Source organism: Rhinoderma darwinii, chromosome 1 (assembly GCF_050947455.1).
Source record: "Rhinoderma darwinii isolate aRhiDar2 chromosome 1, aRhiDar2.hap1, whole genome shotgun sequence".
Taxonomy (NCBI): domain Eukaryota; kingdom Metazoa; phylum Chordata; class Amphibia; order Anura; family Rhinodermatidae; genus Rhinoderma; species Rhinoderma darwinii.
The window spans coordinates 364,390,005-364,413,048 of NC_134687.1; the positions used below are offsets into that span (position 1 = coordinate 364,390,005).

The window sequence follows — 23,044 nt, forward strand, 5'->3', positions numbered from 1 at the left end:
GTGACTGAGATCATCGCTAGGGCACTGCAGCTGAAGTTTTGAATTCAAAGAATACCTATACAAAAAAAAGAAAATAAACAAATCACTCCCTTTGCTTTAGATATACAGGGTATTAGGTGTAATGAAGTCAGAAATGTGGTGTCTGAATTCTGGGGCTTTCCTCCCCCTCCCCATTTTTGCAAAGACATTTCTCTCCATGCCTGCTGGGTGGGCAACGTGTTACTTGTGTGATGCTTGGGCTATGCACAGCATTCGGACCCAAATTAAAGGTCTCCCACATGAAGCTACCCCTCATAAGGTTTCCCAGAAACACTAAGACAGAAAAATGCAGCTACATTCCCTTCTCTTCCATTCCTAAATGACTTCTATACTTTTGTTTGAGGAGGCTTCTAAATATTTGCAAAGAGCCTACACGCAGGTTGATGGAAGGTGAATAAGATGCCACTTTTCCCTAATTTCGTTAGATTCTAAAACAAGAGGAAGATACTTCAGGTCAGCCATATTAGTTATCATGGGCCTTATATATTTGTCTCCCAGTCAAACGTCTGATTGGCAATTTAAAAAGTATCAAATAGGAACATATACATATACACACACACACACACACACACACACACACACACACACACACACACACACACACACACACACACACACACACACACACACACACACACACACACACAAAAACACGCCATCATCGAAGTAGTCCTCAAATCCGAAGTAGTCGAACAACCGAACTTGTAAAAAACACAATCACACAAAAATAATTAGTAACACATCAAAAAGCAAAACAATTATTATTCTTACCTTTCCTGGGTCCAGCGCTGGAGCCGCAATGTCAGCGAGCTGGGCCCTATATCTAATCCTATCATGTGTGATACAGTCTGCTGAGCCAATGTATCTAATCCTATCATGTGTGATACGGTCTGCTGAGCTGTGTATCTAATTCTATCATGTGTGATACTGTCTGCTGAGCCACTGTATCTAATCCTATCATGTGTGATACAGTCTGCTGAGCCAATGTATCTAATCCTATCCATAGCTATACGGTCTTAGTGCTATAGATATGCGGTCTCCTATATACACATAAACATACACGCACACACTTTTTTTTGGGGGGGGGGGGTATATGTATTGGGCTATTTCCCCTGACGTTTTAAGACCTTAGTGATGGCCCTGGCTGCAAGTGCTGCATTGTTGAGTCACTTAGGAGACCCAGCGATGTAGCTGAAAGCTGCGGGCCATCAGCCATGAGAAGTTTGGGGGGGGGGGGGGGGCCCCAAGAATCTTTGCATCGGGGCCCATGAGCCTTTAGCTATGCCCGAGTGTGTGTATATACACATTTATTTTTTGCACCACCAAGTGCCTACCCATCGCCGTGTGAACAAGGAAGATAAGAAGGGTGGGAATATAAGGGTGCTGTCATGGTACGAGGATTTAAAAACTTACCAGAAAGTGTAATTACTGTTTTCTCCCTTATAATGACAGCACCACCGGAGAATTTACCAGAAAGAGAACGGTGGGATTACAGATTGAAGAACCTCACTATGAAAGAAAGAGCAGAAACGTCAGGTCACATCCAACTGGTAGTGACAAAAAAAAAAAAAAACTGTGTGAGGAGAAGACCAAATGGCAGTCTTAGGGTATGTTCACACGCAGTGTTTTCAGACGTAAATCAGGCATCAGAATTACGCATGAAATAACGGCTCCATTACACCTATAAACATCTGCCCATTGCTTGCAATTGGTTTTACGGTGTTCTGTTCCCACGAGGTGTAATTTTACGCGTAAAAAGACACCCGTGAAAAAGAAGAAGTGCATGTCACTTCTTGGGACGTTTTTGGAGCCGTTTTTCATTGACTCCATTGAAAAACAGCTCCAATAACGGCCGTAAAATACGCCGCGAAAAATGTTAGTTGCTACAAAAACGTCTGAAAATCAGGTGCTGTTTTCGCCTGAAAACAGCTCCGTATTTTCAGACGTTTTGGTAACTGCGTGTGAACATACCCTCACAGATCTAATTAGAGGCTTATATTAAAACAAGAGGATTGTACTCCGACAATCCAAAGGATCTACTCCCACTAAACGATGCAATTATTTCTATATTTAAACAATTATTATTAAGCTTTATTCATATACATTAAAAGAATAAGATCTAAACCCTATTAAAGACATACAAAAGTGAGTTAAAAATTAATCCATGGACTACCTTATTTCTGAAAATATGAATATTATATTTTAAATCTGCTGAATTAGCAGATATAGCTTATAGAGGAGAAAGTGTTTGCATATGTTTGTTTGTGGAATTAAAAGTATATTGCACACTCCGTATTAGAGGCATTCCTCTCAGAAACCAAGAAACACATGGAGGCATTCCTCCTATGGTACATTATACACTCAGTATTAGGGTATGTGCACACGGTAGCAGGCATTTACGTCTGAAAAGACAGACTGTTTTCAGGAGAAAACAGCTGCCTCAATTCAGTCGTAAATGCTCCTCCTCGCATTTTGCGAGGCTTCTCTGACAGCCGTAAATTTTGAGCTGTGCTTCATTGAGTTCAATGAAGAACGGCTCAAATTACGTCTGAAAGAAGTGTCCTGCACTTCTTTTGACGAGGCTGTATTTTTACGCGTCGTCGTTTGACAGCTGTCAAACGACGACGCATAAATGACAGGTCGTCTGCACAGTACGTCGGCAAACCCATTCAAATGAATGGGCAGATGTTTGCCGACGTATTGTAGCCTTATTTTCAGACGTAAAACGAGGCATAATACGCCTCGTGTACGTCTGAAAATAGGTCGTGTGAACCCAACCTTAGAGGCATTCCTCCTATGGTACATTATACACTCAGTATTAGAGGCATTCCTCTCAGAAATCAAAAAACACATGGAGGCATTCCTCCTCTGGTATATTACACACTTCGTATTAGGGTATGTGCACACACACACAAACTAAAAAACGTCTGAAAATACGGAGCTGTTTTCAAAAGGAAAACAGCTCCTGATTTTCAGAAGTTTTTTAATCAAATTTGCGTTTCTCGCTGCGTTTTTAGAGCTGTTTTTCTATAGAATCTATGAAAAACGGCTCCAAAAAATGGCTGAAGTAGTGACATGCACTTCTTTTTCACGGCCGTTTTTTTATGCGGCCGTTTTGAAAAAAACAGCCGCATAGAAAATGCCCCGTCGGAACAGAACGCCGTTTTCCCATTGAAATCAATGGGCAGATGTTTGGAGGCATTCTTCTTCCGATTTTTCGCCCGTTTACTACGTGTGAACATACCCTTAGAGATATTCCTCGGAATCTACAAACACGGAGGCATTCCTCCCAAAGAGCTACACATTCACACTCTCCCTCTATTGTCGCTAAATCATGATGTTGGTATTGTATTGGTATCCTAGCAAGGATTATATATTAAAATAACAAAATAGTCCCTAAATCAGCCTCCCTACATGTTTCACCACACAGTGGCGTCATCAGGGAAGAATGGCTGTTCTAATGGCGTCCGCATGAGGTCTGGCATCTCCTAACTATAATGACAGAAGTAACTGGCTTTCTGATTAGTCTGCAGCGAAAGGAGTAACTAGCTTGCTAATTGGTCTACAGCAAAATAGGTAACAGGCTTCCTAAATGGTCTACAGCGAAAAAAAGTAACGGGCTTCCAGAAATGTTTTCCCAAGTGAGAACACATTTAGAGAGTCTGCCTCTACTCGCTGTCTGGCATCACTGAGGTCCTGATTTACGTGAGGGCTTCAAGCCTTAATTAAATAGGAACCCCTATGATTTTATTTTATCTTTTTAGAGAATTTCCATTTTCCTGCATTCTCTTTCCTTTTAAGCTGGTTGTTAAATCTTTGGGAGGGACCTAAGGGCTTATTTTGTCTTGGATTAAAATTTGTAGAAAACGCTTTTTTCCTATCACCTGCCTCATCAAGAAGATCATCCAGGACAGCTCCAAACAAAAAAATTCCCTCACACGAGATCCCACATAGACAAATTTTAGATTCTGCATCTCCCGACTAATTCTTAAGCCATAATGCACATCTCGCTAAAATGGAAAGAGCAGCTAACCTCGCAGAGAGCCTAAGGATATCTGCCATAAACCCTGACGATTTTTTTAAGGGTAGGAAAGAAAGCTAACAGATTGTCACACAGAGCCTTGTTCTGGAGGGGAGTCTCCAATTGGCTAATCCACACTACTAAGGATCTGGCTACACAAGTTGCGGCTATATTGGGTTTAAATGCCATAGAAAACTATTCCCAGGCTTTGACAAAAAAGCCCGGCTTACTTATTCATTAAGTCTTTAAAATATGTCATATCATCTAAAAGGAAGACATGCTTAACAGAATACTTGTATCAAAAGGGACATCAATTCTATTGGGTTATGTCCCAGGCAGCGGTTTCTTCCTCATCAACGGGGTATTTTCTCCTAACCACCTTGGAGTCATCCGGTTTTTTTCATTCTTTATAGACAAGGGACCAAATATTTTTTTTAATCATAAGTGAAAAGGTGAAATCCGGCACATCCTCATTTAAAACAAACCTTTTTTCCGTCATGTATAAAAACCTTGTTGGTATTCCATGTAACGCTTATGCGCTTCGAGACAATCAGGCAACAAATTAAAAACAAAAACCGACCAATCCTGACAACCAGATGCGATCATATAACACATAAATGGTAGATGTGATGTGAAATAACAAACAGATCGATACAGCATACTGAATTATTTCAATAATAATACATTAAAGCATTTCTATCGTTTAGGCCAGAAGGAACCATTATATGTCAGAAGACCACATCCGGTTGTCAGGATCGGTTATCTTTTGTTTTTAAATTGTTGCAATACTCATGTAGCATGGCTATGACTAAGAATCTGAATGGCTGCAAACGCATAAGGATATGTTCACACGCTTAACAAAAAACGTCTGAAAATTACGGAGCAGATTTCAGAGAAAACAGCCTCTGATTTTCAGGCGTTTTTGAAGCTGAGAATGAAATTTGGAGCTTCTTTTGAGGCTTCTTTTCAGACGTTTTTTGAGGCGTTTTTCATAGTGTTCAATGGAAAATCAGCTCCAAAATACGCCTGAAGAAGTGACATGCTACTTATTTTTACGGAGTGTCTTTTTACGCTCCGTTTTTTTACAGCAAAGCGTAAAATAAAGGCTCGTGGGAACAGAACATCGTAATTCCCAGTGAACGCAATGGGCAGATGTTTGTAGGCGTATTAGGGGCGTTTTTTCAGGCGTAATTCGAGGCGTAAAACGTCTCCATTACGTCTGAAAATAGGTCGTGTGAACCCAGCCTTAGCGTTCCATGGAATACCGACAAGATTTTATAACATGCCGGTATAAAGGTTTGTTTTAAAAGAGGATGTGCCGGATTTCACCTTTTCGCTTGTAATTCGTTGTTACGGCGCGAGTTCAACAAGTACTTTCCATTGATTCAAACGACAACGCCACAAGACAGGATGACTGTTCTTGCAGACTGATTTTATAGGGACCCCCTCACCCTAAAATATACAAATATATACAACTTAAGCATTTAAATAATGGAAGCAGGTAGAAAAACTCACCAACCTAGATGAGAGACAACCCTCAAGTTATCAGACTTGGTTTATGCAGAGGAGAGTGAGAAGGATCCCACTTAATCCCATCTCCATTAGTACTCGTGTTTGAAAAGGTAGCGATAGACGCAGCTTGCCTGTTCTTCTTTAGATACTAAAGATCAGCTGGCCAGGACTGCCAAGAAGGAAGGGCCACTTCCCACTATGAATAGTCTCCTCCAGAGCCTGTGAACTACATGAGAATAGCGTCTTATGCCAATTACGGTTCTCTAATCAATTTTCATCTAGGATCGGAAGCATCCAGCTGGTCGCAACTGCATACCATGCAAGTCAAGCACAATCCACACCTATACCGGTATTTAATAAGAACCGCAAGGATAGGAGGCTCAGGTTGCAATTTAAGCCAATAATCCCAGGCAGGCATCAGGCTGCTGGGCTTCAAAGAGGGTGAATCAGAGGAGGCAAAAGGTAAATCGGGAGTCCAGGACAAAACCTCGAACTCGTGTAATGAATTCCTCTCAGCGGGGTGAGTAGTTTCAGACCGCCCAGGCAGAGGCAACCCCAGCTATATCTGACCTTGACAAGACCCAAATGGGTCCTAATGCAGAGCTTCCCGCAGGAACAAGAAACCATTGGGGCTGCGGAGGAGCTTTCTTTTTATCTCTAGGGTTCCGGTCCTTCCTCCGGAGCTGCGGTCAGGGTGAGGGGCTATTATTCACCTCCCACATGCTTATGCAAAGAACAACATGGCTGGTAGGTAAATGCAATGTACTGGTAAGGAAATAATCACTAGACTGACCCTTAATATGACCCAAACTTACCCTTTTTGTCATATAATAGTAAGGCTACGTGCACACTATGTTTAGCACACGGACCCGGGTTAGTAACAGCAGATCCAGAAATGGGTGTCCGGACACTAAGTTAGTCAGGCCAGAGGTCGTTACATGAATTTTCAGATCAGTCAAGACAAGCCGAATCAAACACAGGGAATCACAGGAAAACAGAAAAAAAACTCACCGCCAGACCTAAAAAAAATAAAAACTTTAATTGAGCTACGCATGGTGCAGAGCAAGGGACTGTGTCCTTGCCTTGGCAACAGCACACCACAGGTTTCAGAGGAGTTGGCGAGTGCGGTCCCTGGCATGCCCCCTGCCAGCAGATATAGTGCCGTGGGAGTGGTCGTGCAAGATCGCAAACCTCGACATCCTTTTTACGCAACACTGCTTTCAGTTCCATTTTCCGTACGGTTTAGTTCCGAATAATCTTTTCAACTACTAAATAACAGAAGTAAAGGCAACCGACAAAATATGTTGTGTTTTCGAACGTAGTAATCTTCTTTGCATGTAAATAAATCTATTTATAATTTCTTCTTATCTGCAGCCTAACATTTAGAATATAAATGTCAGCAAAATCAAAATATTCCAGCACAAGTGTAATGTTGCACTAGCAGAGTTTAACTGGAGATTTTTTTTGAACCCAATAAAAAAATCCAGAATATTTTTCTTCCCGGGTCACCTGTAGAAGTTTTAAAATAATTTCTAAAACTAAAGAGATTTCTGGAATACCAATGACTACTGGCCTATTTCTATCAAATGCCACATGTTTCGGTTAGGACTTTGCACATTTGTTTTTTCAAAAGGATGCAGGAAGAATCCAGGACTAAAATATAATGTACAAATTGTTATATGGTTCTAATTTATAATGTAATAAAACATTTTCTCTTTACGGATATTCAGCTGATCAAGAGGACATTGTGCAGCTTGCATAAACAAGACTCTCAATGCAAGCAGATGTGACATAAATACAAAATTATAGACTGGTCACAAATGACAAAACCCAAAAATGCACTTACCACACGCTTTAGCAGCAGTGATGCATATTTCTTCTGCATTATACTCTCCTGGGGGCAATGCAAGGTAATCCCCATCACCCGAGCACAAAGCATGGTATAGAAAGATGTGAAATCCTGCGTCACTGGGTTTTGGGGCACTTAAACGCAACTGTGTATCTCCACTTGGGTGAACAGTAGGAGCTGTGGTTATGTTCATTTCAGTCATTGTGAGGCAAGCCATTACATCACTCCACAAGTGTTACCTAGAAGAAAACAAACAAAATCAGGAAACAATACAGAATTGAAAGTTGTTACTCCGAAAGCGTAAACTATTTTCTGCTTGGTTAGAAATAAATTGTACAAACAATGACCTGTGAGCAGGTCTGGGGGAATTCTGATTTAACCTTGGCAAACTCCTACGTAGGTAGCGCCAAGCACCCTAAATATGCAACGCGAGGATGGCACGGGCGCAGGAGCGGAGCCCGCACCATCCGCAGTGAGTGTCAGCTGCAACGGCCGAGAACAGAGATAACGCTAATCCTGGCCGTCCAATCCTTTAGCTGCTGCTGTCTCGGCAGCATTTAAAAAGTTAGACAGAAGGAGGGGGCTTCTTTTTTCACCCAATCAGACGACCATGCCAGAAACAGGTTCTAATAGGATGTCTGTCAGTTTTACAGCAATCACACGATCGCATGGTTAAGTCTCCTAGTGGGATTAAAAAAAATGTAATAAAAAAAATTTTGCCCACCATTACAAAATGCTTTTTTATTTAAAAAAAAGTATTTTAAAAGTTTGTATTGCCGCAACATCCTGTACTATAAAACAAATGCATTTTTCTTCTCGCATTTATTTATATATATTGATGAAGGCCCAAATAAAAAAAAATCAATGAAAAAAATGGTGGAATTAAAAAAATACTAATTTTCCTCTTAAAAAAAAAAAAAAAAAAAGCCTTCAAAATTTTACAACGATGAAAAATGAAGTTATAGCTCTCATAACCGTGACAAAAAGAGAGAGAAAAAAAATAAGTTGCTTTGTCCTGAAGGCCCAAAATTGCTGCGTCCCCAACGTTTTGTTTTCCTTATTCTTTTATTTTTTCACAACTTTGTTATAATTACTAAAAGACAACATCCAAAGAGAGAGAAAAAAAAAAAAGAACAAACTTAATCCACTGTTTCCGTCAAGTCCCATAAAAGTGAATCGGAGTTACGGAAACCGCGTAACAGTGAGCTACACGGTTTCCAGAACTGTGGAGCTCCGGTAACAGCATCTAGGGGAGTTACAGAAACAGCTTAGCTCAGCAAAATAGTCTGTTTCCGTACTCCTGGCAACATCGTAACTCAGTGGCCAGAACCCGGCGACTGTGGATATGCCATAAATGTCCAAAAGGGGATACCTCTTTAAGCATAGAAACAAAGGGTAGCTCCACCTTTGTTGAAGAACAGAACTAGAATAGGTATAAAATATTACCACTTTGATTAACTGTAACTTGAAATTGATAATAGTAAGAGGAAGAAAAAAATAAATAAAAAACAAATACCAGAAGCTGCAGCACCTTGTCTATTAGTATTTCTCCGTTACTCATGCGTAGATCAATTTTTTCTTTTACTTTGATTCCGCCAAATGCAGTGAGGTGTCGGCTGTATTACACAGCCGTCACCGGCTAAGCATGGAGCGAGCTCAGCCCGTGAGCCCACTCCATACTTCCCTTTAATGGCTGCCACGTACATGAACGTGGCATGTTGTTAAGAGCTTAACATTACTTTGGGGGGGGGGGATAAGAAAAAAAAATATTTATTTTTAACTTTACATTTTTTTTTGTACATTAAAAATTGAATTAGTGAGTATATTGCAGTATATAGCGATTTTGACAGGCTTCTATTAAGCCATCACTCGCGAAGTATGGAACGAGCTCAGCCAGTGAGCCCACTCCATACGTCCCATTAACAGCTACCACATGTACGTGGTATGACTTTAAGAGGTTAAGTGGCCAATCGATGAATTAGCAACACATATATATATATACACACACACACACACACACACACACACACACACACACACACACACACACTACCGTTCAAAAGTTTAGGGTCACTTAGAAATTTCCTTATTTTTTAAGGAAAAGCACAGTTTTTTTCAATGAAGATAACATTAAATTAATCAGAAATACACTCTATACATTGTTAATGTGATAAATGACTATTCTAGCTGCAAACATCTGTTTTTTCATGCAATATCTACATAGGTGTATAGAGGTCCATTTCCAGCAACCATCACTCCAGTGTTCTAATGGTACATTGTGTTTGCTAACTGTGTTAGAAGGCTAATGGATGATTAGAAAACACTTGAAAACCCTTGTGCAATTATGTTAGCACCGCTGTAAACAGTTTTGCTGTTTAGAGGAACTATAAAACGGACCTTCCTTTGAGCTAGTTGATAATCTGGAGCATTACATTTGTGGGTTCGATTAAACTCTCCAAATGACTAGAACAAGAGAGCTTTCATGTGAAACTCGACAGTCTATTCTTGTTCTTAGAAATGAACGCTATTTCATGCGAGAAATTGCCAAGAAACTGAAGATTTCCTACAACGGTGTGTACTACTTCCTTCAGAGGACAGCACAAACAGGCTCTAACCAGAGTAGAAAGAGAAGTGGGAGGCCCCGCTGCACAACTGAGCAAGAAGACAAGTACATTAGAGTCTCTAGTTTGAGAAATAAACGCCTCATAGGTCCTCAACTGGCAGCTTCATTAAATAGTACCCGCAAAACGCCAGTGTCAACGTCTACAGTGAAGAGGTGACTCTGGGATGCTGGCCTTCAGGGCAGAGTGGCAAAGAAAGACATATCTGAGACTGGCTAATAAAAGGAATAGATTAATATGGGCAAAAGCACACAGACATTGGACAGAGGAAGATTGGAAAAAAGTGTTATGGACAGACGAATCGAAGTCTGAGGTGTTTGGATCACACAGAAGAACATTTGTGAGACGCAGAACAACTGAAAAGATGCTGGAAGAGTGCCTGACGCCATCTGTCAAGCATGGTGGAGGTAATGTGATGGTCTGGGGTTGCTTTGGTGCTGGTAAAGTGGGAGATTTGTACAAGGTAAAAGGGATTTTGAATAAGGAAGGCTATCACTCCATTTTGCAACGCCATGCCATACCCTGTGGACAGCGCTTGATTGGAGCCAATTTCATCCTACAACAGGACAATGACCCAAAGTACACCTCCAAATTATGCAAGAACTATTTAGGGAAGAAGCAGGCAGCTGGTATTCTATCTGTAATGGAGTGGCCAGCCTAGTCACCAGATCTCAACCCCATAGAGCTGTTGTGGGAGCAGCTTGACCGTATGGTACGCAAGAAGTGCCCATCAAGCCAATCCAACTTGTGGGAGGAGCTTCTGGAAGCATGGGGTGAAATTTCTCCCGATTACCTCAGCAAATTAACAGCTAGAATGCCAAAGGTCTGCAATGCTGTAATTGCTGCAAATGGAGCATTCTTTGACGAAAGCAAAGTTTGAAGGAGAAAATTATTATTTCAAATAAAAATCATTATTTCTAACCTTGTCAATGTCTTGACTATATTTTCTAGTCATTTTGCAACTCATTTGATAAATATAAGTGTGAGTTTTCATGGAAAACATGAAATTGTCTGGGTGACCCCAAACTTTTGAACGGTAGTGTGTATGTATATATATATATATATATATATATATATATAGGCAAATGCTCCAAAAATACGAGACAGCACACCTTGATAGTGGAAAACAAGTGGATTTATTTATTTGATTGTTGTGAATAAATCCACTTTTCCCACTATCAAGGTGTGCAGTCTCATATTTTTGGAAGATTTGACTAGGTATCTGGGGACACTGGTCACGTGTCCAAACGGGAATATTGCACCCGGACTGTACAGGTTTGAAAAACTGTGCAGCTTATATATATATATATATAATCTATCTATCTATCTATCTATCTATCTATCTATATACACACACACACATACACACACACTACAGTTCAAAAGTTTGGGGTCATCCAGACAATTTTGTGTTTTCCATGAAAACTCACACTTATATTTATCCAATGAGTTGCAAAATGACTAGAAAATATAGTCAAGACATTGACAAGGTTAGAAATAATGATTTTTATTTCAAATAATAATTTTCTCCTTCAAACTTTGCTTTTGTCAAAGAATGCTCCATTTGCAGCAATTACAGCATTGCAGACCTTTGGCATTCTAGCTGTTAATTTGCTGAGGTAATCGGGAGAAATTTCACCCCATGCTTCCAGAAGCCCCTCCCACAAGTTGGATTGGCTTGATGGGCACTTCTTGCGTACCATACGGTCAAGCTGCTCCCACAACAGCTCTATGGGGTTGAGATCTGGTGACTGCGCTGGCCACTCCATTACAGATAGAATACCAGCTGCCTGCTTCTTCCCTAAATAGTTCTTGCATAATTTGGAGGTGTGCTTTGGGTCATTGTCCTGTTGTAGGATGAAATTGGCTCCAATCAAGCGCTGTCCACAGGGTATGGCATGGCGTTGCAAAATGGAGTGATAGCCTTCCTTATTCAAAATCCCTTTTAGCTTGTACAAATCTCCCACTTTACCAGCACCAAAGCAACCCCAGACCATCACATTACCTCCACCATGCTTGACAGATGGCGTCAGGCACTCTTCCAGCATCTTTTCAGTTGTTCTGCGTCTCACAAATGTTCTTCTGTGTGATCCAAACACCTCAAACTTCGATTCGTCTGTCCATAACACTTTTTTCCAATCTTCCTCTGTCCAATGTCTGTGTGCTTTTGCCCATATTAATCTTTTCCTTTTATTAGCCAGTCTCAGATATGGCTTTTTCTTTGCCACTCTGCCCTGAAGGCCAGCATCCAGTAGTCGCCTCTTCAGACATTGACACTGGCGTTTTGCGGGTACTATTTAATGAAGCTGCCAGTTGAGGACCTGTGAGGCGTCTATTTCTCAAACTAGAGACTGTAATGTACTTGTCTTGTTGCTCAGTTGTGCAGCGGGGCCTCCCACTTCTCTTTCTACTCTGGTTAGAGCCTGTTTGTGCTATCCTCTGAAGGGAGTAGTACACACCGTTGTAGGAAATCTTCAGTTTCTTGGCAATTTCTCGCATGGAATAGCCTTTATTTCTAAGAACAAGAATAGACTGTCGAGTTTCACATGAAAGCTCTTTTTCTAGCCATTTTGAGAGTTTAATCGAACCCACAAATGTAATGCTCCAGAATCTCAACTAGCTCAAAGGAAGGGCAGTTTTATAGCTCCTCTAAACAGCAAAACTGTTTACAGCGGTGCTAACATAATTGCGCAAGGGTTTTCAAGTGTTTTCTAATCGTCCATTAGCCTTCTAACACAGTTAGCAAACACAATGTACCATTAGAACACTGGAGTGATGGTTGCCGGAAATGGGCCTCTATACACCTATGTAGATATTGCATTAAAAACCAGACGTTTGCAGCTAGAATAGTCATTTAGCACATTAACAATGTATAGAGTGTATTTCTGATTAATTTAATGTTATCTTCATTGAAAAAAACTGTGCTTTTCTTTCAAAAATAAGGAAATTTCTAAGTGACCCTAAACTTTTGAACGGTAGTGTATATATATATTTATTATTTACACACACATACGTGTATATATATATATATATACACACACACACGCATACACACACGTGTGTGTGTGTGTGTGTGTGTGTGTGTGTGTGTGTGTGTGTGGCATGGAGGCGATCAGCCTGTGGCACTGCTGAGGTGTTATGGAAGCCCAGGTTGCTTTGATAGCGGCCATTGTTGGGTCTGGTGTCACTCATCTTCCTCTTGACAATACCCCATAGATTCTCTATGGGATTTAGGTCAGGTGCGTTTGCTGGCCAATCAAGCGCAGTGATACGGTGGTTATTAAACCATGTATTGGTACTTTTGGCAGTGTGGGCAGGTGCCAAGTCCTGCAGAAAATGAAATCAGCATCTCCATAAAGCTGGTCAGCAAAGGGAAGCATGAAGTGCTCGAAAATTTCCTGGTAGACGGCTGCGTTGACTCTGGATATAACACAGTGGGCAGTTTGGGGGCTCTACTTTGGAGACTCTGAACTTATGTAGCCAGATGTGCTTTCACATAATTCGTAAACTTTTACGCTCATACCTGGCCCGCTTGTTGGGCGTAAATGTAATCTGCTATTGAAGTGCACTACGGATTCATCTTGGCTGCATGTTTTAGGGTTGGTGTATAATGGGCCAAATTTTCAATAAGCAGTCATATGTGGAGTCATTAGGGAGTATGCAAAGTGCATTATTATTATAATGCAGAAATTTTAGCAAGACTTCATATCGAGCCCTAGGCATGACGTTTGAGTGTAGTATAAAAGGTCATTACTCCAATATAACCTTATTGTGTTTTTTTTTATTATTCCCATATTAAGTAATAGACCTCATAACATTTAATCTCTGCAGAGTTAGTGGGAGACCACTGACGGCATCTTGCATCATATGAGCTGGGTTTGGCGTCTAAAAACTGCTGGGCATAAATATTTGTTTGTTCTAGTATCATCGGTATTAATTCTTCTGAGAAAAAAAAAATGAGGTAGAAGAAATCTGCTTCCTTAAACCCTGAAGTAAAGATACAGTCTGGCACCTTGGGTACAGATTCCAGCTGGACCTTCGCTAGTAGTCACTTGGGGAACCGTTTAGCACTAACCCTAGTGCGTCTACAGGACAATTCATCTCCTGACGAATTAGTAGTAGAGGAGGACAGCAGAAAATGCACTTCTCCACTGTCAGTCAGACTCTGAAGCTAGTATGGCAAACACCACCTCAGACATTTTATAGCTTAACCCCTTCCCGACCACCCCACATAGATTAACTGGCTGCAGCACTGGTCCTTGTGCCTGCACTCCGTTAATCTACGTGTGCTCCTAACAGAGAGCACAGGCGGTTCCCGCAGCCCGGCATCTCCCAGTAGAGGCTGCTACTAGCAGCCTTAGTACTGGGGGAAAACATCGGGTCGGATCACAGCCATGATCCCTGCCGATTAACCCCTTAAATGCGGCAGACAATAGCGACCGCCGCATTTAAGTTGTTATAGCAACATCGGCACCCCGCTACGCGATTGCGGGGGCCGATTGCTATGGCAACCGGAAGTCTAACAAAGGCTTCCGGTCTGCCATCTATGGAAGGCGATTAGGTCTTTACAGAGGCAGGACCTAATATGTCTCCTGTCAGTGTGAAACTGACAGGTATAATACCCTGAAATACATAAGTATTGCAGGGTATTATAACAACAGTCCAACAATTGGATCTTCTATTCCCTAGTGGGACTAAAAAAAAACAAAAGAAGTTAAATAAAGTTACAAAAAAAATTTACAAAAGTAAAATGTCAAAATAACAACATTTAAAAATCGCCCCCCTTTTTCCCTTCTAAAGTCCTTTATTAGAAAAAAAAACGAAAAAAATAAACTATGCATAATTGGTATCGCCGCATCCGTAACGGCCTGAACTATAAAAATATAAATGTAATTTATCCCGCACGGTGACCGCCATAAAAAAAACTATACCGGAATCGCTATTTTTAGTCACTTCAGCTCCCAAATAATTGCATAAATAGGGATCAACAAGTCGCATGTACCCAACAATTGTACCAATAAAAACTACAGTTTGTTCTGCAAAAAACAAGCCCTCACACAGCTTTCCTGATAGAAAAATAAAAAAGTTGTGGCTCTTAGAATATGGCGACACAAAAACAAAATAATTTTTTTTTAAACCGGGATTTTATCGTGCAAACACCGTAAAACATAAAAAACCTATATACATATGGCATATGTCATTTATAGCGCAATAGGAGTTTTGACGGCCTAATTACACTAAATTCAGTTTTTTTGCTATGTGATGAAAATGCTCACTATACCCGTAGACAAATTCTTTTAAGGGCTGTAGTTTCCCAAACGGGGTCACTTCTGGGGGGTGTCCACTGTTTTGGTCCCTCAGGGGCTTTGCAAATGCGACATGACACCCGAGAACCAATTGCGCAAAATTAAGCTCCAAAAGCCAAATAGTGCTCCTTCGCTCCTGAGCCCTGCCGTGTGTCCAAACAGCCGTTTATTACCACATATGGGGTATTGCCGTAATCAGCAGAAATTGCTTTACAAATCTTGGGGCGCTTTTTCTTCTTTATTCCTTGTAAAAATTCATAATTTCTACGTTTTAGATTTAGGTTTTAAATTTAGATTTTTCATTTTTATGGACTAATTCCACTGAATTCAGCAAAAAACCTGTGGGGTTAAAATGCTCACTATACCCCTTGATGAATTCCTTGAGGGGTGTAGTTTGCCAAATGGTGTCTTTTTGGGGGTGTTTCCACTGTTTTGGCCACACAAGACCTCTTCAAACCGGTGCCTAAAATATATTCTAATAAAAAGGAGGCCTCAAAATCCTCTAGGTGCGCCTTTGCTTCTGAGGTCTGTGCTTCAGTCCAGTAGCAAACTAGGGCCACATGTGGGATATTTCTAAAAACTGTAGTATCTGGGCAATAAATAGTGAGTTGCGTTTCTCTGGTAAAACCTTTTGTGTTACAGAAAAAAATGGATTTTCCGTCAAAAAAAAAAAAAAAGAAATATGTAAATTTCCCCTCTACTTTGCTTTAGTTCCTGTGAAACACCTGAAGGGTTAAGAAACTTTCTAAATGCTGTATTGAATACTTTGAGGGGTGCAGTTTTTAAAATTGGGTGACTTATGGGGGTTTCTAATATATAAGGCCCTCAAAGCCACTTCAGAACTGAACTGGTACCTATAAAAATAGGTTTTGGAAATTTTCTTGAAAATGTGAGAAATTGCTGCTAAAGTTCTAAGCCTTGTAACGTCCTACAAAAATAAAAGGATGTTCAAAAAACGATGCCAACAAAGTAGACATATGGGAAATGTTAATTAGTAACTATTGTGTGTGGTATAACTGCCTGTCTTACAAGCAGATACATTTAAATTTAGAAAAATGCAAATGTTTGCAAATTCTCTCTAAAGTTTGGTAATTTTCACAAACAAATACTGAATTTGATAAAAAATTTCCACTAACATACAGTACAATATGTCACGAGAAAACAATCTCAGAATCGCTTGGATAGGTAAAAGAATTCCCAAGTTATTACCACATAAAGTGACGTCAGATTTGAAAAAATTGGCTGCGTCCACAAGGCCAAAACAGGCTCAGTCCTGAAGGGGTTAAAGAGGATCTGTCACTAGCTTAGTAATGCCCCATCTCCTGGCTAATCTAATAGGCGTGGTAACACCGATAGTGCTAGTGAAAATTGTGTCCCAAAACGTTTATTTTTAAAAGCTATGAGCTTTTATTCTAAATATGCAAATGAGCCTATACTTGACAAATGGGCGTCAACACCAGCGATTGTCCTGAGGTGGAGCTACTAAGCAGCCTCTGACGAGGTCCTATCAGCATGAATCTGCTTCACACACAGCATGAGAGACTGAGGCTGGAGGGGAGGGGGATCACTTAAAACAGCCATATCTCGGGCTGTGGGCCCCCTAGAACAGTGGTTCTGGTGTCATATGAAAGATGAGATTCTATTCTTTCATTTGACACCAGGATCTCAGTTTAACAACCATTGATATCACCAGTTGAAAACACAGTTGCGAATAGAAACTGTGTACTATATGATCAGGCTGTGTTGCTGGGCAGGGAACGGGGAGAAGCTGTATGCCGATTGGACAGAGTCATACAGAAAATATGACACCGTCCAGAGTGAAAAGAAAGAGTAAACCTCCCATTTTGCAAGTAGAGCCAAATTAGCATATTTAAAAAATGCTCATAACTCTGCAAATAAACGGTTTTGAAAAAAATTACACTGTAGTTATCAGCATCACAGCGCCTATTAGATTAGTTAGGAGGTAGGGAGTTAATAAACTTGTGACAGATCCTCTTTAACCATAAGAACTGTAGTTGAAACATAATTTAAAAAAAGTATATATATTTTTTTCAACATTAGTCTAACTAACCTACTCTAAAAACCGATAGCTTCGTTTGTCAGGGTTAGTGATGGACTTAAACTGAACACTCCCCCAATAAACTAAGTGACTATCTCTAATAAAAAAAGATATATATTTTTGGTTCTTCTATAATTAAAGGAGTTTCAGCAAATTAATGTTATTTTTTGTATAATTTAGTTACAACATTTTCCAATATACTTTCTGCCATAATACCTCAAGGCTTTTAAGATCTCTGCTTGTTGTTATTCAGTAGCAACCTTCATGGTTTACTTCCAGTGGATAAAATTTTGTCCATGGTCATGTGATGGACACACAGGTCCACAGCTCGTTTCAGTATACGTATCAGAGTTGTGTTTTATAACAATCCCAGCACCTGTGTGTCCATCACATGACCATGGACAGAATTTTAACCACTGGAAGTAAACAAACTTAGTGAGTAACAACAAGCAGAGATCTTGAAAACCGTGAGGAATGAAAGCAGAAAATATATTGGAAAATTGTAGAACTATTGATTTTTACCAAAAAAAAAACATTTGCTGGAACCGGACTACCCCTTTAACAAGAAAAAAAACAAATAAGAAAAATACTCCAAAAACAGTGGAGCTTGGTATCGGTCAATGCTGACACAAATCAGCGACAGGGATTGGTCACAGATGGAGGTATGGGTTGTAAGTGTGGCGGCGATGGGGCACTGATTTTTTTTTTTTTTAAACACTTTTTCTTTCTTTCTTTGGAGCTGCACAACCGGCCCGACCTCTTCTCTCAAAACAAATGAGAATCGGACAGCCTCTTCTGACCGTTCCAATTGTGATTGGTCCATTCCTACGAGCAGAGCAATCACAATGATCGCCGACTGGCGAGAAGACCTTGTTGCCACCCGCTTGCAGGTGTTTATGCTAAACTGCACGATTTCGTGCAGGGGCAGATTAACTGAATCATGTGCATGTACAGCGTGGAGGCACAGAATATCCCGCCACACATGTATGTGATCCTGCGTTAAGTGGTTAATTTGCCCAACCTGTAATAATGAGATTATTTTCATCACCCAATGCCTGTACATAGAACAAAGATGACAAGAGGGCTACAAAGTAGTGGGGTTTTTTTGGCACGGATTTTGATGCGGAAATCATGTCGGAATCAGTGCCAAAAAAATGCCCGAAATCTTCTCCCATTGATTTCAATGGAAAGCACAGGACTTTTTTTTTTTTTTTTTTCCCCTGGGCGTTTTTTGATCGTTTGCAGGGAGAAAAAAAAGCAGCACGCCCTATCTTGGAGCAGTTTCCGCCTCTGAATCTTTAGTGAAAGCAATGAGGCGAAAAAAACAAAATATGCGCCTCAAAAAGCGCATCCTGAAGGAATTTTGACAGATTTTTTTCTGACTGTCTATCCACATAAAAGGTTATTGAAATATTGCAGGTTTTAGGCAGTTTGTCACACAAAAAATTAACAGATACCAAAAATAAAAATAATATGTAAGTTTCTGATCATACATTTCCCCTAAATCTACGCAATGGATTAGGAGCTCCTTATCAGAAAAATGGAGGTCCCAACACTATTAAAGGGGTTTTCTGAGATCTAAAAAAAAAAAAGCTTTAATAGTCGGACCTTTTTTTTTTAGCTATAAATACACCCCCCTAAATACCTTTTAGAAATTTTCTGTTTCTTTCCGTCCTGTAAACGTTCTGTTTTTACATTCCACGCTCTGTTTACATGCCTCCTATGACAGCTTCCGGTCCGCTCCCAGCATGCATCGCTTTTCTCCCAACATGCCATGCGCCAGGAGCAAGGCCTGTCATGCACGCTATGAGAGCAAACACGCATGCTCAGACGCCGGAGAAAGCGTATCCGGTCCACCTCCTCTCTGTGTGCAGTGACGTCAGGAATGACGTTCCCGTACATTGAGCAGGCCGGAAAATGGAAGTCAAAGATTATCGACGGGCTAGCGCCGGAAGTAAATATTTTCCTGCTGGAGACGCATCACATGACCGGCGCTGGAATCGGGTGTTAGAAAATGAAAACAAAACGTAAGTATATTACAAATGACATTATTTTTGTATGTGCAGTGAAATAGAAATTAGTTAATTGGTTCCGGAAAACCCCTTTAAGATGTACTCCGATATTTATCTGAACAGAAATTTGGACCTAAAAACTACATGATGCTAAAAGTTAGACATTCAACTTAAGCTCCACTTTTCTGTAAGTACAGACTGGCAACAAAAATGTAAAAAAAATTGTATGGGCACCACTTTAAGTCCTTTAAGGGGCCCTGCTAACATCACATAAAAAAGGAATGGAAGAGGTGAAAATGGGATATGACATAAATGTCAATAGATGCCATTCTGGCCGCCATCCTACCTTGTCCAGCTCCCACTGCTTCCCGACCACCTGTCTGCGAATGTAGTCTGGAATATGGAAATAGCCAAGCTCGCTGAGTTTCCGCGAGGCGAGCTACGCGGTTTTCGTAACTCTCATTCATTTCTATGGGAGTTCAGAAACAGCATAGCTCAGCTGTTTCGTTACTTCGTCCACCTCATCAGAGTGGCTGGGGGCAGCAGAAGCCAGGCAAGGTAGGACAGGGGTCCTTGTTCTAGATATAGGTGTGGATCCCAGAGGTGGGGCCCGCATCTATTAGATATTTATGGCATATCCTGTTGATATACCATAAATGTCCAAGATGGAAAATCCCTTTTAAATTGAGGTGCTTTATAAAGTCCAGGTAAAAATTGTATTGCTGTTTTGCTTGCATAAACATGTCAAATAGGAGAAAAACAATTCTGTAAACATCTAAGCCATGAACTCAGCATTACTCAGGTTACATGAAATCTGTAGTGAAACAGGGCAATGTGACCTAGGAAGAGCAATAAAGCAATGTCTGACTTGTCCACATGTTAAGATTATTTCAAAGGTCAACTCCATATTCATCTTACAAAACCACAATTTCATTCTTTTCATGGGTCAAAGTCTTGGGATGCAATGAAGCAATAAAGGATACGCTGCATAGAAAGATTGATGTTCATAGTGTCTGGTATATTAAATAGATTAACATTATATCTGATGTATAAACATTTTTATGAGAGGAGTTAAAGGAACACTAAACCTATATGAATGCTAAAAAAGAATACAATACATTTTCCCCCACTGTTGGTCAGTCTGCAGGATTTTCTGCGTGTCTACAAAGCAGACTTGTAGATATGCTGCAGAAAACACAAATGTTAACCTCCTGCTGATCTATTCTAATTTTAGCTGGTAAACTGCTAAGATGGTGGGTCTTAAAGGGGTTATCCGGCTTTTTCAAAAAATTGGCCAATGTAGGAGGGATGCTTTTTTTTTTAAAAAAAAAAATGGCTGCAGCAATGTCTTGCTGTATACTCACATGATCGCTGCAGCCAGCGAAACTGTGCCATATACACACAGAAACCAGTGATTGGCTGCTGCGGTCATGTGGGTATACAAGCGCGTCATTGCTGCAGATGTCAAACTGTGGTGGGGAGGACTGGAGCGGCGGTGGAATGTTGGGGATCTGTGAGGTAAATAATGGCTTTTTCGGTTTTCATTTTTAATGCATCCCTCCTACCGCTGCCACTTTTTTTTTTTTTAATAAGTCAGAAAACCCCTTTAACATTTGTGCCCTACTGCAGACAGAGCAGAGAGAGGAAGGCTCCTGCTGCAGCCAGCTGTCTTACAACCAGATGCAAAGTTGTGAGGAGATAAGGCAATGATCTCCTGGGGAATTAGGAGTGCTTTATAAAATCACCCAGTTTTAATTGCAATACGAGACAAAATATGATAATAGGAGAGTTAAATTTTTGTGTAAATATTCTATTTCTGTTCCTTTAAGAAAGCATTACTATTGACATCTTATGGTTTCATTGGCAAGATGCAAAACACTTCAGTAACTGAAAAGTAAACCTGCAATAAAAGATATTCCTAGATGTTAAAGGGGTTTTGCCATGAACGATATTTATGACATATCCATAGGATATGTCATAAATGCGGGTCCCACCTCTGTCCATCTCACTGAGCCCCGCCGTGTTAAATTTGATCCCTGGGCTGCCCGTGTACTCAGGTATTTGGGGTTTATAATTTTCTGGTGTGGGCGACCAAATGGGGTCACTTTGCTCAGGGGTATCAATTGTTGCGGGGGTCACTAGTCTCGGGGGTTTCAACTGTGGTGGTGGTCCTGGGGCGTCTCCTAGGGGGTCCCTCCTCTTCATGACTGGATGAGGAGGTCGACAAATAAAACAGTCTCACCATCCGACGAGTCCGTGTCGGAGGCAAGAAATGAATACGCCTCTTCGGCAGTAAATGTCCTTTGGGACAGGTTTGTTGTGCTTAGGGATTTTTTTTTTCTGTATATACATTTTATCTAACTGGGAGCAATAGGCTAGCACAAAAGCATGTATTTTTTTTAGAGTGGACTTCCCTAATGCTAAACCTAACTACGGTGACGATTCCCTGACACTAAACACATCTAGATTATTTAGAGCTTCCCTGACGCTAAACCTAACTACGGTGACGGTTGCCGGACGCTAAACCGAACTAGATTTTATGCGAACCTCCCGGACGCTAAACCTAACTACGGTGACTGATTCCTGACACTAAATTCCCTGACGCTATACCTAACTACGCTTTTTGATGGTTCCCCGACACTAACTAACCCTAAGGGTATGTGCACACACACTAATTACGTCCGTAATTGACGGACGTATTTCGGCCGCAAGTCCCGGACCGAACACAGTGCAAGAAGCCGGGCTCCCAGCATCATACTTATGTACGATGCTAGGAGTCCCTGCCTCGCTGCAGGACAACTGTCCCGTAGTGTAATCATGTTTACAGTACGGGACAGTTGTCCTGCAGCGAGGCAGGGACTCCTAGCATCGTACATAAGTATGATGCTAGGAGCCCGGCTCCTTGCACGGTGTTCGGTCCGGGACTTGCGGCCGAAATACGTCCGTCAATTACGGACGTAATTAGTGTGTGTGCACATACCCTAATACTAAACTAACCAGTTAAATTGTCTAAACTAACTTTTTTTATTTGATTGATTTTTACATTTTTATATTTTCTTTTGTTTTATATATTTTATAAAGAAAAAATAAAAAACATAATCCCCAGGGACCAAGAAATTTGGTCCTTGTAGCGCCCATGGCCGCGGGCCGTAGGGTTTACTTACCTCCCGACGCCCGCAGCCATGGATCTGTGAGCACTTCCGCTCCGTCCGGCTGGGTCCCGTAGGGTGCGCGCGCATGCTCGTGCCCGACCTTAAAGGGCCAGCGCGCGCAATTAGGAAATAGTCATCATCATCAACTGCCACGATTTCCTGGTCTATAAGAAGGCCCCTGGCCTTCTAATCCTTGCCTGAGCGTTGTTAGTCTTTCCCAGTCTGTCTCGCAAATGGTCCCTTAGTGTCTCCCGTTCCAGCTGTTACCCGTGCCCAGTTACCGTTCCTGTATTCCGTATTGTTCCTGTGCCTACCCGCGTTCAAGTGTCTTCTGCCACGCCAAGTGCCATCTGCCACGTCAAGTGTCTTCTGCCAGGTCAAGTGCCATCTGCCACGTCAAGTGCCATCTGCCACGTCAAGTGCCATCTGCCACGTCAAGTGCCATCTGCCACGTCAAGTGTCTACCGCTCATC

General features: G+C 41.1%; 1 protein-coding gene across 2 annotated transcripts in view; it reads right to left on the bottom strand.

Moving 5' to 3' along the window:
- Nucleotides 1–23,044, bottom strand: part of JAK2 (Janus kinase 2) — a 284,382-nt gene that overhangs the window by 206,636 nt on the left and 54,702 nt on the right. The window contains exon 2 of one of the 2 annotated variants that reach the window (XM_075827431.1): nt 7,419–7,660. In XM_075827431.1, coding sequence (XP_075683546.1) covers nt 7,419–7,638 — 220 coding nt within the window. In that variant the 5' untranslated portion in view covers nt 7,639–7,660. Of the gene's footprint in view, nt 1–1,452; nt 1,516–7,418; nt 7,661–23,044 lie in introns of those variants that run through there. The other variant, XM_075827440.1, reaches the window with a different exon arrangement.